Source organism: Clupea harengus, chromosome 5 (genome assembly GCF_900700415.2).
Source record: "Clupea harengus chromosome 5, Ch_v2.0.2, whole genome shotgun sequence".
Lineage (NCBI taxonomy): Eukaryota > Metazoa > Chordata > Actinopteri > Clupeiformes > Clupeidae > Clupea > Clupea harengus.
In genome coordinates, this window is record NC_045156.1 from 29030382 (window position 1) to 29047170 (window position 16789).

A 16789-nucleotide genomic window follows, 5' to 3' on the forward strand; every position below is an offset into this window, starting at 1 on the left:
ATTCATTTTGATGGTGTTTGTGAAATCCAGATACCTATGTAGGAATGTTAGTAGTAAATAAGTAGGTTTAGTATGGGTTTATCTAATTCAGTATAAAAACAAAGGAGTTGGGAATGATTTGAATGGGAAGACGGGGCTGCTTTGTCATATGATAAATAAAGGGTGGGTCTTCGAGGTACTATGATAGGTTTCTGATTGGTGGAGTCAACGGGGAGGTCATAGGTTTCATTGGTTGAGCAGTCAGCCAATTGAGGCGTTAGGGGGAGTGTTATGTTAAGTTTAAATGCCTAAGCGGGAGATATTTTTGTCAGAGCGTCTTCGAATTCATTCTCTTATTGTAGTTTAAGATCTGCAATAAACCTTACTGAAATACTCTACAATCGGCTGTTTCCACTTCGACATTTTCTGGTACCTCGCGGTAATTTGTGATCGGACACCACACCTACCATTCCCACTACTCTGCCTGTTTATTCACTGAGTCGTTTTGAGCTCTGGATCTGAAACCCCAGAATTGACATATCTGGGCTGGCCAGCAAGCTTGTATCCATGCCAACTGCGATGTTGTTGGTGTTTTTCCCGGCTTTTGACTCACTAGTTTGCTGCTTTCAGGTCAAGTTATTTGTATTTTAATTGTATTTAATAGTTAATTGTGTTTGTTATTATCTAGTATCTTTTCACTCATCTCTACACAATCATCTCTGAAGATCCATTAACTCCGTAAGCTCTCTGCTTTTCTGTCTTTGACACGTGAAAGTTTGTCAGTAGTTTCATTTCAACCCAGGCCAGCAAACACCCTGACATTCAGAAACACAACACCTGCTTGAGAATTTTGCAAATCACATAGAAGTGACTTAATAATGCATGCACATGTCATCGATCATGGAAAATGAGATAGGACAGTATGACCAGATAGTCAGTTCCACAGGTGTGGCGAGATAAGATTAGAATGGGATTGGGATCATTTGCTTTTGAATAGTGAACTGACTTGATAAAATGTAATGTCATTACTTGATTACTCAGAGGAGGTTTGGAGTGAGTAAGCTCATTCTTGGAGCGCTGAAAGCCCCCTCAAATACCTCTCTGGTGCTGGGCTGTGCACAAGCAGCACTTCTGATCAGAACGTCTGAGCCCAGTGTGGTTTCATTCATTACTCCTTTCTGTGTGGAGTTTGCATGTTCTCCCCGTGCCTGCGTGGGTTTACTCCGGGTACTCCGGTTTCCCCCACCATCATAAAGACATGCATTGCATTGTGTGAATGTGAATGAATGTTGGTGGTGGTCGGAGGGGCCGTTGGCGCTGATTGGCAGCCACGCTTCTGTCAGTCTGCCCCAGGGCAGCTGTGGCTACTGAGGTAGCTTACCACCACCGGTATGACTGTGTGTGTATGACTACTGGACTCTAGACTCTGTAAAGCGACTTCGGGTATATAGAGAAGCGCTATATAAAATTGAATTGATTGATTGATTGATTGATTACGGGTTGGCACACCAGCAGATTAGCTGCACTCTTGTTGAATGGGCCTTTTATCACAGCTGGAGAAGTTAAGGTGAGTGGACATGAGGCATGGAGTAATGATGGGGACAATCAAAGCCAGACAATCAAAGGCTCTCCACGTTAAAGAGCTACAAACATGAACATTTACATTTACATTTAGTCATTTAGCAGACGCTTTTATCCAAAGCGACTTACAATGTATACACATTTTACATTTTTACATTCACACTGATGGCACACTGCACATCAGGAGCAATTAGGGGTTCAGTGTCTTGCTCAAGGACGCTTCGACATGAAGCCACAAACATCCACAAAAAACACTCAGAACAACAACGCTGGACCGGTTTGTAAAATCTATCCAAAAACATTTGAGTTTGAAGGATTCAAAACCACCATGTCTGATTTGGCAATCATTGCCTCAGCTTAATATCAAAATGTCGACCCTGACATATATGTCCTATGATAGCACACGCTCCTAGTGAATAAGTGCACGGCTAATGTGAGTTTTTTCCTCTGTTATTTCACGTGAAAACAGTACTCGTCAACACATCTTGCCAAGGGGCACACCAAAACCTCTGTGCATTTGATTGGCCTTGATTGCCTGACTGGTTATTAGCATGTGAGGTAATTATCTCTGCAAAGCGTGAACAGCATGTGTGCCACCAAAGAGGACCCAAACTGCCTCTATGCATGAACGGCTCCCAGGCTATCAATTCGTATGGCAATTTCCATTTCCTTAATGTGTGAGTGAATAACTGAGAATGAAAGAACACCAACACCACCCACAACCATAATAATAACGATCAATAATATTGATAATGCTCATGTATATATGCTTATGCCTATTTTGAATGAAATGAAAGGTGTATGGTTTCAAAATGCAGCAGTTTCAGAGAAGTAAATAAAAGACGGAAGCGGCGTGATTTTTTTTCTCCAGGGGTTGGACTTTAAAGACAAAAGAGGAATATGTTTTTAAAAAATGTTGTTAAGGATCTGTTGGAACAAAGACAGAGAGACAAGGATGGGACACACCTCTTTGTCAAACCCATGCAATAAACCCCACTGTGTTTTCGATGTTTTTTTCTCTTAAACCATTTCATTTCGTCACACAACACAAAGCTGCTGTGCTGGGTCGTCTAGTCTACAATGGATGCAATTAAAAACTGTCATTACTCCGCTTTTGTCAGACAACAAATAGATAATCCAGTCATGTGTTGCCCTTCGATAAGAGTGAGCTGTTAGCTTTTACAGAGTGTTATTCTGGAGAGGGCAGATATCTTATCAGCCTCTCTGAGAGGTTGGCAGGACAGCGGCTTCTGCTTTTTGTTTAGCGTGGTGCACACAGGGTATGCGGCTGTGTTTTAGGAACCTGAATAGCAGTGCAATCTGTACATGTACTGTCCATTTGCAGACAAGCATCAAGAGTAGCAAGACAGTGTGTAGGCACATAGAAACCAATACAGTGCAATCGATATTCATGCATGTCAAATGGTCGGTGAAATATATAAATCAATATTCATGCATGTCTAATGGTTGGTGAAATATATAAATCAATATTTGTTCACAGTTCTGTAAATGAAGCCCCAGTATTAAATAAGGTTCAGGAACCTTTAAGAGCAAAGGTGTTTCACTGACTGTATTTTGTGTGAATGTGTTTGTGCATTTGTGTGTGTGTGTGTGTGTGCCTGCACGTGCATATGTGTGTGTGTGTGCGTGTATTTGTGTATCTAAAAACATTTGTTATTACACACTGTATATCATTTAGATCTTGCTAGAGCAAATCTTTCTATGCGTTTGTGTGATCCATAACTGATCCATGAACATCTCTGGACCTTTGGCTGGTCTCTCCCTCTAACACAGTGCCTGTGCCTGAACACCAGCAGAACACTCCACGCCAAGGTTCCCTGAAAATAGAGCTTCTCTATGCTAAACACCCAGAGAACTGCACCAGTGTGTGTACTGCATGGTAGTATTTGGATCATGCGAAGTTGCCAGGTTGCAATGCTGTCCCTTCTACTAGTCCACCAATACTTCAGTGCCTAGCCCAGTGATGCACAGGCTCTTACGTAATGACAAGTCAGTCATGACACTGAATTCAGTCTGACAAGAAATAGAAGTGATTGCACATGACCCTCTTTTCATATCAGTTTGTCAGGTAGCCTCATTTGATGACAGCAGACTGTATGGCAGCTGGTAGTTAAGTCTCAGTGTTAAGACTGATGGCAGTGTCTATGAGTGAATACATTACTGACTGTAAAATTCACAGTTGTGTTTCTCAGATGCTGAATATAGAGAGGGAGAAAAACAACAAGATGTTCAAACAATGTTGTCAACGGGGTCGTTCAGAATAATCTAAGTAGCTTTGTCTGAGACCTGAGCTCTGTCCAAGCCTTATAATTAAGGCATGTTACCCACACTTTCAGTATGGTACATTTGAAGTAATTGTGAGCAGCACACCAATGCATTTATGTGACATGGAGTGTCTATGTAATCATTGCTTAAGTTGAAGAAATTAAAATGTTTGTAGTTCTAGTATTTAGATAGGCATAGGGAGCTAATCAAAAATGTAGCTAGGTATTCAAAAGTCTAACCAAATGCTTAAGATGCCATTATAAAACAACAATGATTAATTAAATGTTCACGTATCAGAGAAAGCACATTATAATCTATAATTCTTTATTTTTTTCAGATAACATATATGGCAATCATGCTTTGTATAGAACACCATCTAAAGACATGTATTATATTTTTTACATATAATATTTTACAGTAGGCCCATGAAACAGTTAGAAATATACAAAACAATATTCTTTGACTAGACATAGTATCTATATTTTTATTTATTATACTGTTATTATTACTGTCATTATTTTTACATTTCATGTGCTTTAGTTTCTGAGATCATTGTATTATTGCAGAAAACAGCAAATAATAACGATAAGATTCTTCAACATTTAGACAAAAACATCATAGGTCAAACAAACATTCACAGTTACATCTTTTGCACAGTACAGTTTTACAACATTTTTGTTCAGAGAGAAAACTGCAGTATGGTATCTTTATACAAAATCACCGAACATCATCGATTGCACATTTTAGTTAGATATCTTTGCAGAGAGCATAATTACTAATTGATCCAGATCCCTGTCATCATGTGTAGCTGCCGCAGAAGCAAACTAACATATTCCTTGTTGAAATGCAATCTCAATACCTTGTGGAATTAAAGCTTTGTGCTTTTATCTGGTGAAGTTAGGAAATAGGGAAACAAGCAGTAAACTCTCATTTAAGCCTACATATATAGTCGTCTCTATCTGAATATATTATAACTATATTTATTGCCAAACAACTCCATTTCCTAAAAAAAGAATAAAAGAAACAAAAACTCAAAAAACATGTTGGCCGGTCCTTGTTGGCAAAAATTTGCTGGTTCATCTTTAAGGTACCCTCTGTAAACGGACGTTGTTAACCTGCACAGTCATGTAAACAGACTATGGCTTCTCTCTTATTTCTACTCAATTTGTTTGTTGGCTCAAGGCCTTCTCATGCCTTCCAAATTTCAGGAAAAAATTTGGTCACTTCCACCTTTTGTTCCTGAGGAGTGGCATACCAATGTATTAAGCAAATAACTGTTTCAAAATGGACACTGACAAAAATGCGTATGTGGTAAGACCTTGTACCCTGTGCTTTGCAATGACACATAGCATGACTAACTTTTTTATTCCAAATCTAGGTGGTACTTGTCTTTTTCCCACTGTATGAGGATGGTTTTGGTCCTTTTCACTCTTACATAGAAAACATCCTAAAATGAATCTAAAAAACATACAAAGTCATATTTGTCTTTAAAAAACAAAGATAAAATTGTAACAGTCTGACATAATACTGAATTGCTTTCGTGGCAGGTAGTAAACTAGCATACTGGCCTTGTGCTTTTTGAGGGACACCCTTAGAGTTACTGAAAAAAGGTCTGTAAACCACAGGGTCTTGGAAAAGACTGATAGTCAGGCTACATAGAAGTATACATACATCATGAGATTTGGCCTTGCCTTTTGCACACTCCCGTAATGGTCATTGCTTCAATTGGTCAAAAACAATTCCATTATGCAATCACGGCATTGCATTTATGTGCCCTGTAACTTCCCCTTTACTTTTCTGTATTTCAATCAAATACAATCAAATACAATCTGATTCTATTCTAAATTTGTTCTTTTTACAATATTTAATAGATTAATTACATGTAAATCTCTAAAATTAGCACAGTAGTGTTGAATCACATTGGGCCTCCAATTCACATAATTTTTCAATTTACAGTAGTTCTCTGGTTACTATGTAACATTTTAGAAAGACTAACATTTTGCATATGATGTACAAACTATCACTAGAACGTTGCTTGGTAGTTTGTCTTTTTACAAATGAAAAAAAAATAAAAATGTAATCAGGTTGGTCACATTTTTCCCTAGGAGGTAGGTGATTATATTTTAGACATGGAAGTCCTTGGCTGTGTTCAACCATGATTACGTGTTTGTGCCTGAATGTTGCAGGCCTGTGGAATGGGAGTTTAGATGTAAGCTTCCTCATTGGCAGGGTTGGGGGTCTCAGCCTGCTGCTCTGGTCCATTCTCCTGGGCTTTCGCTAAAACCGTTGGCTTAAGCATCATCCGAAGGCGCTGTGGAAAACGCCAACATCAAAGAAAACATAATCAGTCATCATTTTCTAGATGATCAATTAGTCCTCAATGTAACTACTATCTTAATAACCTAAACTCTGTTTCCAAGGAAAAGAAGTCACCACAAAAACGATTTGTGTAGTTTAATGCAATCCTCAGTCAGTGATACTCCTGTGTCGTATTCTGATTGATTCACAAGTATCACAACTACCTATCCAAACAAATGTATGAATACTGGTTCACATCTACTGATTTATGTGTCATGAGCCGAATTGATTTAAAACAGTTGATCTTCAAACAAACTGGTAGAAACTCTGACTGTCACCAACACTCTGTTGTCTGTAGCGCACTCAGCAGTACTGACCTCTTTGTACGAGCCCTTGAGTGTGAGGAACATGTATCCCATGTACCCAGGGATGAGGAGCATGGAGGACAGGGCCATGCACCAGCCCACACCCTGGCCCCATTTAGGGAACACGTAATCCCCCATGGTGAGAGGAACCATCTGAACCGCGCTGAAGAGGAACACGCCCTACAACAAAGACCATGAAGAGAGACATCATTTACAAAACATCTGAGAGACAGACGGAGACAGTAATATCACACTGTTATGTCGAATCTTTGAAGAACTTCACTGGTTCCAGTCAAACCGCAAAATGGTCTAAATAATGACAGTATTTTCCTCTGCTACACAGTATATTTTGCCATAATGCCAAATTAAACAAGAGGTTATTTGTTAGATTATCTGCATTGCTAAACCAAACAGCAGGACGTTGTTGGTACCAGCTGTTGCTAGGTAATGTATTGCATTTTGAAGTAGCCTGCTAACACTTGCTAACTATCAAGAGGTAGTCAAATATTCAACCTGCCAATTTGACTGTTTTACATGTATTTGAGCGAAGTGCAAAGCAGTCATTGCCAGGACAAACAGAAGGGAAACTGATGGGCAAAGTAATGTTTTGCTGAATGGTTGGCAAGATGTGGTATCACACGTATCAAGGAATATCAGCCAGTCTCATATGTATCTCACTTATAACAGTACTTACAGCAACAATGAGAGGGGTGAAGACCACCCAACACAACTTCCACCAAAGGCAAGGCCTGTATCCAATCATCTCCTGTATGTTGTCATAGAACTTATCCACACCTGCCACACGGAAAACATGCAAATGAACATCTTGCATTTGATACATTATGTAAATATCGGGAGGTGATGCGCACTTAACCCCAGATTACTGCTGGTAAAAACGTCTGAGGACTGGCACCTCTGATAAATGCAAATAAGAGTCATTCAGCTGTTTTGCATAATCAAGCCTGTCATGCATAACAATTAAGATTCTACAGATTGAGGCTCCAAGTGAGGAACGGGGTCTAGTGCGCACATTTCCCATGAATTACAAGGTCATTTGATTTTTAAATGGGATATGTATTTTCCTCACAAAAGCCTATAAAATCAAGGTTATAGGCAATCTTTGTTAACACTTTACTTTAACCCAGTACACATTTATAAATGCTTATAAAGAGTTCATAATGCATCATAGTGACTCATAAGTATATCTAACTATTTGTAACTAGACTTGACTGTACTCATAAAGTGTTATTATATAGTAGTAAAAGCCTTACCCAACTATTATTATAAAAACTTGTATGGAGTCAAATATGGGTCCCTAGAGAGCACTTGGTGACTAAAGACAGTGGTACAGGAGGTAGAGAAGTCGGTTAGTAATCAGAAGGTTGCTAGTTCGATTCCCTGTCGAAGTGTCCTTGAGCAAAACACTGAACCCCTAATTGCTCCTGATGTGCAGTGTGCCATCAGTGTAAAATGTAAAATGTGTATACATTGTAAGTCGCACATATGTAAGTCGCTTTGGATAAAAGCGTCTGCTAAATGACTAAATGTAAAGAGCATTTGACATAGGGCAAATATGTCATCAGTGCCATTATCAAAAGGTGAAAGAAGCTTTATTATGCATTCTGATACTTCAAGCTATAAGGGCTTATACTATTATATCGTAACGCTTTATAAGGCGCAGTCATTACTTTTTATAAATGGTTGTGTCAATAATTATGAGGCATTATGAAAACTTTATGTATTTTTGCATTTATAATGCCCTATGGATAGTGGGTTAAGGCAAAGTGTTACCCAATTACCCAAGCAAGGCGCTAACAAGACCAAAACCATGGTTTCGATACCCAGGGAACACATGATACTTGATGAAAATGTATATCTTTACGGTACTGTACTTTACGTCGCTTTAGATCAAAGTGTCTGCTCAACGAATACATGTAAATGTAAAAGTATCAATTTCATGTTCATACCCAAAACTAGGTAAGCACATTCCAATATAAAGAGCACCTCAGGAAGACTGACTCCAGTCCCCAAGAAGGTTGCTGATTTGAAGGTGAACTCACCATAGAACCATGATATGGAGACACACTCAAAGAACACCAGGAACAGGAGGCACATCCCACTAGCAGAGTAGTAGTCGAAGAGTTTAAACACGTACAGGCCACCCTGGAGAAAGAAAAAAACAAGTCAGATCAGATTATTATCACCCAGCAGTAGACAAACATGCCCGTCTCTGCCTTTGCTCATTCACACATAGCCTTCAGTGAAATGTGAAGTCAAATAATAGACAAGCCTGTAAATTCCAGGTGAACATGAAATCACACACACGGGGTGAGGTGAGCTGTGAGGGACTCACACAAATGGGGACACATATTGTTGTCGAAACACAGAGTGCAACACATACAGTGCAAATGGTGGCCAACATGTTTTAACCTCGACTGTAAGGTGACACACGGTGCAGCAAGTGGTGGTCAAGGAAATTGTTTTATAACCTGAAAGATTGTAGTATGGGGCTGGATAAAGTTGGATAAATGGACCAGTTTTCTTCAACTGTTCCTGTAAGATACCCATCGCTCTGTAAATGCATGACCATTGTGATGGAGTATGCGTTACCTTATGAAGGATAAAGGAGTGATATCACACCACTTTTTTTTATGTTACTACAGAATTTACAAATGATGTTATTCATTTTTTTTGTCACTGGATGTTTCATATGAGCAATGGGAGTCATCTGGAACCACTGTATTTAAGAGGTCTCCCCACCAACAAGGTTTTTACGATTACTGCTACCTTTTGCATGCTCAGTCACATTTCTTATCCAAAATGATAACTACTCAACTCAAATCAGGAGTCATGTGATTGCATAAGTGGAACTCATGACACTGCCAGAGTCAGTAGCAGTCAAAGACACACAACTCAAGAGAATCTTTAAGAGCTTCACGGTTACAGGGCCCCCACTCAATACATTTTGAAATATGATATATTGGAGTCATTTTAAGGTCATCTGCAAATATGTGCTTTAGTGAACATGGCTGTACATGACATAAATGTATTATGCAATCATCAAGAGGACTGTGATAGGACCACATATAGCTACAGGAATGTGGGCGGTTATTCTGAGCCTGTTACCTGTGTGATATTGGAGAGGCCAATCACATAAGACACCAAGCAGACGCCGGCAATGAAAATCTCTCTTCTTTTCCTCAGAACATGGGGGAATTCATCCACCAAAGCCGTGACGAACCCCTCCACTGTGCAAAACTAAAGAGAAAACATGAACTTTAGCAAGTGGGTCATATAAGGTCACCTTTTTTGGGTATCTGAATAAAGATCCGTATCACGAGCAACAGAGCAGCTTCGCTGAACAGAGCACTGAGCACACTCCGGAACTAAAGAACTCGCCCCTGTCATCGTCGAAATACACCAAGGTTATTGACATTGAATACAAGTTGACGCAATAAATAGGTCTATCAAAGGGTCATGACAAAATCATTTTTTTTTTGTTTTTACCTGACTGTCAATTCCAAGCATAAGCAACATTGAGAAGAACAGAATAGCCCACAGTGGTGAAACAGGCAGCTGTGTCACTGCCTGTGGGTAGGCCAAGAAGGCCAACCCTGGACCTGAAAAATACAAAAGCAAGAGTTTGGTGCTGCTTACTGTACATTTTAGACATGATTTGAAACGTGCTCATTACTAATTGGAAACGTAAGGAATCTTTCGAAATGCAATATTCTTTCTTTCTCCAAATAAAACATAACCTTATCTGTTTGCAAGTACCTGATGCAGCTACTTCTGCGATAGGCCGCTTTGTTATGTAGGCCATGAAACCCACGATGGAGAAGATGACAAAGCCGGCAAACATGCTGGTGAAGGAGTTGATGCAGCAGACGATAATAGAATCTCTGTGGATCATAAGAAAAGAAGAATGGACTCACTACTGCTGAATGGAGTATTGATTCCTTAGGTGCTAACAGTGGAAGGCACATGGTTTGACTGATTGTCCAGATAGTTGAAACTGCATATGTATAAAATTGCATGGCACCAAACACCTATATTACTGACCCATAAATGACTTAGAGAGACTGACAGGGTTCTATGATTAAAAAGCCACAGCTGCAAACTGAATATGGGTACGTTTGATTGCACCATTTAACCAGGCCAGGCTTAAAGACATTATACTAATAGGAGTCTAAATGCCTGTGATTAAATCTTACAATTGCTGCCTACTTGTAAACATTGTTGTGGAAAGGGTTGTAGCTCCCAAGGGCAATAAGTGACCCCAGTCCTAATCCATACGAGAAGAAAATCTGGGTTGCAGCGTCCAGCCACACCTGACAAAAATCAGGAAGAGAGATTTGAAAAAGATTAGGTACCATGGGCTGACATTCTCACAACCTGTGATCCAAACAACTATCGGCCACATCTGTTTTGGGAGCGATATTTTTACATTTACATTTACATTTTAGTCATTTAGCAGACGCTTTTATCCAAAGCGACTTACATATGTGTGACTTACAATGTATACACATTTTACATTTTTACATTTACACTGATGGCACACTGCACATCAGGAGCAATTAGGGGTTCAGTGTCTTGCTCAAGGACGCTTCGACAGGGAATCGAACTAGCAACCTTCTGATTACTAAACGACTTCTCTACCACTGTACCACTGTCGCCCCCCATAAATACTGCACCTCAGACTCCTTCAGCTTGCTGAACTCCGGGGTGATGTAGAACAAGATGCCGTCTATTGCTCCAGGCAGAGTGACTCCACGGAAGAACAGAATAAAGAGCATGAAGTAGGGGTACGTTGCTGAGAAGTACACCACCTGGGAGGTAGAATCAATAACTTTACGCTGCTGTAACAACCAGGGATTGAGAGATCACCTTAAAGTCACACAGGAGCTGACAGAATAGTTATTTGCCATTGTTCAAAGTCTGTGAAATGTGATCATTGAGGTTGGGGTTAACAACACAATATGGCATAGAGTGCAATTATGTCATAAAACAGTTTTCTTTTGCTGGGGAAAGATGGTAAATATAGCAGTTTTGCGTCAACTTATAAACAATCAATGTTCCTTAGAGTGTAAGACTTGGCTCCTACCTTGCCAGTCCACCCTACACCTTTCCAGATACAGAAGTAGACGAGTACCCAGGCGATAGCCAGTGTTATTGCCAACGGCGCACGGACCGTTCCTGGCTGGTCCAGTCCGTCCGTAAGCTCATGTACATTCCGTCTAGTGGAGCAAACACAAAGAATCACTGTTGCTGTGCCAAAGCATTAGACACACTTAAGTTTTGGCATGTTGTCACTGCACTTTCGCCAACCTTGCTTTATAAATGTATTGTAATGTTAAACAAATACAAATATTTCTCTTACTCCCAAAACTCCACCACAGCACTTGTCAAGTTGGTGGTGTTGACCAAGCTGTAGTTTGAAAAACATTTGTCTGTGTTCCAGGGATTATCACATGACGCCCATGGTAGGTCCTGTCATTTAGCAAAATATAGCAAAATATTTGTGTTACTCTCCTTTTCATTAGAATTTTGTCTTCATATGATTCTCTCTCTCTCTCTCTCTGTACGTGCCTGTCTGTCTGTCTGTCTGTCTGTGTGTGTGTTTTTGTGCGTGCGTGAGAGAGAGAGAGGTATGCATTTATGTTTCAGTTCTGGGATATGTTTGAAGTTACAACATAATGGTACAGTGTATATGTAGTTTGGGAGAAAATATGCAAAGACATACTCACAGCAGTGAACGAGTTAAAGAGATAGTAAATGGCCCAAGAGATGATGACAATGTAATAAATGTTTAGATAGAAGGAGAGGAGAGCGGCTGCCCAACCAATACCTGAGAAGGCGGAAGCAGGAAAATATTTACTTAGTAGAAACTGACCAATACGTAATTTACAAACGTTCCGCGCTTTCCAATTTACATGGTGCATCAAATAACCATTTTAATGAATTTGGGGATAGTGAACCTCATGACAGTAAACCTGCACATAATCCGTGACTAATTTCGCAAACCGTAGCTTTAGAGGATTAGCAGCGTTTTGAAAGAGACCTTCACAACAATTTCCACGCTGCGTAGCCTATATTTGGAGTAAATTTGCATGTTTACCTTTGAACATTGGAGCGAGTTTCCACACTCCAAGTCCGCCAACGGATGTGTACTGACCGAGGGCAGTTTCGAGCAGAAACAATGGCATTCCAGCAAATATGAGGGTCAAAAAGTAAGGAATCAAGAAGGCCCCTGAATAGGAATTAAATGGTAAAAAAGTATGTATGAGTGGCAAAGAAACATTTCAACCCACAGCAAGCTACCATGTAGGTTATGATATAAACAGTGAACTATAACAACACTTTCATTGCGCTGCAAATGAACGGTGTCGGGGAGGAAATGCGCGCAGATTCCTGTGCGACCTCAGATGGGGGAAACTACAGTCGAGCCAATGAGATTATTTAAATTAACCACCAGAACAATGCAGCCTTTGACGAGTCCAGTTTGAGACTCCGTTTGTTTTAGAGCAGGGGAGAATCCAACAAGTTTTGTTTACCTCCACCGTTTTTTCCACAAAGATATGGAAATCTCCAGACATTGCCAAGTCCGATTGCATACCCAACACAAGATAGAAGAAAGTCAAATTTCCCTTTCCACGTTTCTCTTTCGGGGATATCCGATTTCGTCGGTTGAACTTTCACAACCAAGGTTTTGGGTTTATCATTGGATGTCGGCTCCTCGTTGAGTTCTGTTAACACATGTCCATCGGTTGCTTTTGTACCGTTAGTCGCCATGTCTCTGGCTTTTGCAGAGGTCCTGGCCGGCGGACGGGAGAATTCAGCACCAGTCCACGTAGACAGCAGTTTCGCGGTCCTTACTCAAGCTTGAAACTGGGTATGGTGCCGGAAATCAGGAGAGGTGCTTACAACTTTCCAGATGAAGTAGACGTTAATCTGAAACGATACAGCAGATATATTATTGTTAGATTTTAGCATGTGTGCTAATAAATATCAAACTGTCACCGGCGCTACTTTACACCTATGCGGAGCATGGGAAGAAAATACATTACGTCGGAGGCAGAAGAGCGCTCCGAGGATGCGCTTCTAAAAACCATTAGATGCGACCATGATCTGTCCGTTTAGTTCACAGAACAAAACATCCATTTGCTCTCAGAAAAAATACTGACAATTGTAAGATGATGCCAGTGTATTTGAATTTCTCTCATTTAAAGAGCAAAAACACAGAAAGTAATGAGTTAAATAATAATAGCATGTTTTGTTCATTTAAAAGTAGGCTATCTGGTAACTAGCATTGGGTAAGATGCACAACTGGAACACGTAGAAAGTTAGAGTAGAATACATTCTGAATTTTTAATTCACATTGCAGTTAGCCCTTTATTTCACCTGTGCTACGTGTTTCTGTACAACACGACATTTTTTACCCACTAAAATATATTATTAAATATCATACTAGACATTAAATTATGAAGACAGTTTTAAATAAGGTGATATTGTACATACATTTTCATACATGCGAAAAGTGGCATTCACTGAATGCTGACATAGCCGAGTCGCTGGTGCCGAGAGCGCAACGCTCTGCGCATCAAACTGAGCTCATCTTTTAACTGAACACTTTTGTTGTTTTGAGATAACGAGTAAAAACAGACCCAAGACTGCTGTCAATTATTTTACACGTTCTGTCTTTTTAGCCAATGAAAGAGTTCTGCATGCATCTGACTCATAAATGATTTTCACGCAAATGTCCAAATCCATTCATTTGGTCAGTAAACTATTCCACAAAATTGACATGCAAACGATAGCCTACAGTTAGTGTGGCGGTCAGAATCAAACACGAATCTTAAAGTTATTTATTCGTTTCAATAAAGAATTGTACTTACAGCAAGACCGCTCTACTGAGATTTCGGGACGGGAATATCCGTTGGTTCTTGAAGAAGTTGGACACAAAAAAATATCACTGATGCAAACAAAAGAGGAACGTCTCCATTAAACTTGAGAACAATTCGCCTATCCAGGGGGAAAGGTGTTCAAATGTCTCGATGAATGGTGCTGTCCAAACTTGTGGTGCTGAAGGCAGAGAGGGAAACGAGTCGACAGGCAGTTTCGCCTTGTACCACCGTCTAACATCAGCAACCCGAGATGTTACATGTAGCACGAGTCTCCGCTCTCATCTACATTTCGTCAATGTCATCTGAAAGTCGACCCTCCCCATGTTCAACATTTCCACCACTGAGATCGCAGCGGGTCTGAGACTGGAGCATCTTCTTGACTCAAGGCTTTATATGGTTTCTGGTTTTTTTTTTTCTTCAGAATTTCGTGTATTTTTTTTTTTCCTCCTCTCACCAATTCAAATTGGCCACTCACGGTATGCTGATACGTAATTTGATGTTTTATGACTTAACATTTAGTTTGCGTGACTGCGTGAAGAAAGTTAGCCCACTGACCTCAACCTATCCTAGATAGCATAGGAATGCAAAACGTCGTGTATGTAGTGGACTTCGCGTTCAGATTTACTAAGTCGATTTACACTACACAAGTAAAAAGACATGGACCTGTTTTTTCACACATAGCGCAATTTCGTGTGAAAAGCATTCAGTACAACATATGCTACATATATCTCACAATGAAACGATTTAAACGGTTTTGAGGACGGTTTATTATTTTATTGTAAACTATTTAGTCAGTTTTATTATGTTGCCATGTGATTATGTTTCCTACGAGTTGGTCTGTTTTTTACGAGTAGCCTACCCTTCCTCAAAAATCTCCACTCCTTCCCATTCTCTTTCCTAGCTCATCCCGACCACTCTGCCAAAACTGTGTGGAGCGAAACAACAGACTGCAGAGAATATGTTTTGGGAAAAACCCGTCAACTCGTTTCATCTAGCGAAACCAACACTTCCGAGGTGGCAGATGCACGGCTGATGCCAATCGTACGCTGGTTGCTGGCAAAATGTGATAAGGAAACCAGTCAATAAGTAGAGTCTGGGAGTGTGAGATAAATTGACTAAACTGCCTTAAATCTTCTTAGCGCTCTGTTTCCAGAAATAAAATACCCCTGTGGAGGGACCCAAATTATCACATTTAATGCAGACTTTTACTCCCATATTGCCATAAATTAATAGTCCAACACTGGAAGATTAGGGACTCATAGGTCTGTACATTAGGCTTTGATGACTTAAATGCAAACTAGCACTGAAGCTTAATGGAAGATGACATCAGCTGAAATGGCATCATGCTGGTTAGTTATGTTGCTGGTCCACATCCACAGAACATTAGGAATGCATTAAATGCAATCTATCTTTGGTATGCTCATGCCCACACACGAGGCATAAAGAGACACTCATCTTTCTTCATCATTTATGAATGGGACCCGCGAGATGCATGGACCATCCTGATGTTGACACTACTGATAACACACTTAGGAAACCATTTCATAGGTGCTAGGTATTCATCCTAACACCCCACATCTAGCAGGCCTAATTTCAGTTTTTGGCTTACCATGCAATGCCTACAGACTCCATTGAACTCCCCTCTCTCTCTCTCTCACACACACACACTCCACTCTCCCCCCTTCATCTCATTGTCTTGCCTCTCTCTCTCTCTCTATCTGTCTGATGCACAGGCTGCCACACAAATTCTATTGTTTTTTTTTTTTGTTTGCTTAACTTTCTTTCTCTGTCTGCCTCTGGAGGCACTTGGTGGAGGGAGATACACAGATAATGGCAGATGGTGAACCAACGAGGGGTGCGCTAACCTACTAATGATACAAAATGAAATTTAGCATTTAGATTTCCATCTGTGGTATTTGCCCCGTGGGGATGAGGGAGCCAGCCGTGCCACACGTTTGGAGACCTGCGGTGAGAGTTTGGAGTGTTGGCAATGGTTGGTGGCACACTTGATTGCTCAACTGTGCACTGAACCCTATAATTGCATAAGGTGGTAATAAGCCAGTCCCTCAAACCCCTGATATCCAGCTTGTGTTCTGGTGAAAACGGATGCAGCAGCATCAACGCCGTCTATGTCTGCGCCCTGCAACTGGAAACACCAAGCAGTACAGACATGTCCTCTGGCAAACCTGATTTGACCAACATTTGTTTGTTCTATTCTTAGCTATATGAAGAGGTTCCTGTGTCAATCAACCAGAATGATGCACACATTAAAAGATATGTCGTAAGACAATCTATCAAAATGGAGCCATTTTCTCGTTCCAAAAAGTAACATTTTGTTGGTCACCATTATGTAGTTCCTACAAATAACTGACAGCA

General features: G+C 40.3%; 1 protein-coding gene across 1 annotated transcript; it reads right to left on the reverse strand.

Annotated features, from left to right (window-relative positions):
* Positions 1-4149: 4149 nt before the first annotated feature.
* On the reverse strand, positions 4150-15010 carry slc6a1b (solute carrier family 6 member 1b). The gene is made up of 15 exons (XM_012832645.3): positions 14405-15010; positions 13064-13460; positions 12628-12759; positions 12257-12357; positions 11890-11999; positions 11614-11746; positions 11204-11338; positions 10737-10840; positions 10287-10411; positions 10017-10129; positions 9636-9767; positions 8570-8672; positions 7204-7304; positions 6522-6689; positions 4150-6157 (listed from the first exon to the last, which is right to left on the reverse strand). Exons 2-15 carry the CDS (start codon positions 13299-13301, stop codon positions 6050-6052), a joined length of 1803 nt encoding a protein of 600 aa, XP_012688099.1. The 5' UTR covers positions 13302-13460; positions 14405-15010; the 3' UTR covers positions 4150-6049.
* Between the last annotated feature and the right edge of the window lie 1779 nt (positions 15011-16789).

Bases quoted from the DNA above. Each gene is read 5' to 3' on its own strand.
- slc6a1b (XM_012832645.3), bottom strand. From the start codon at position 13,301: ATGGCGACTAACGGTACAAAAGCAACCGATGGACATGTGTTAACAGAA. The intron at 11,747-11,889 runs GTAAGAGAAATA...TTGCTCCACTAG, and splicing joins GCTGTGGTGGAGTTTTGGGA to ACGGAATGTACATGAGCTTA. The intron at 10,412-10,736 runs GTAGGCAGCAAT...TATGATCCACAG, and splicing joins TTCCACAACAATGTTTACAA to AGATTCTATTATCGTCTGCT.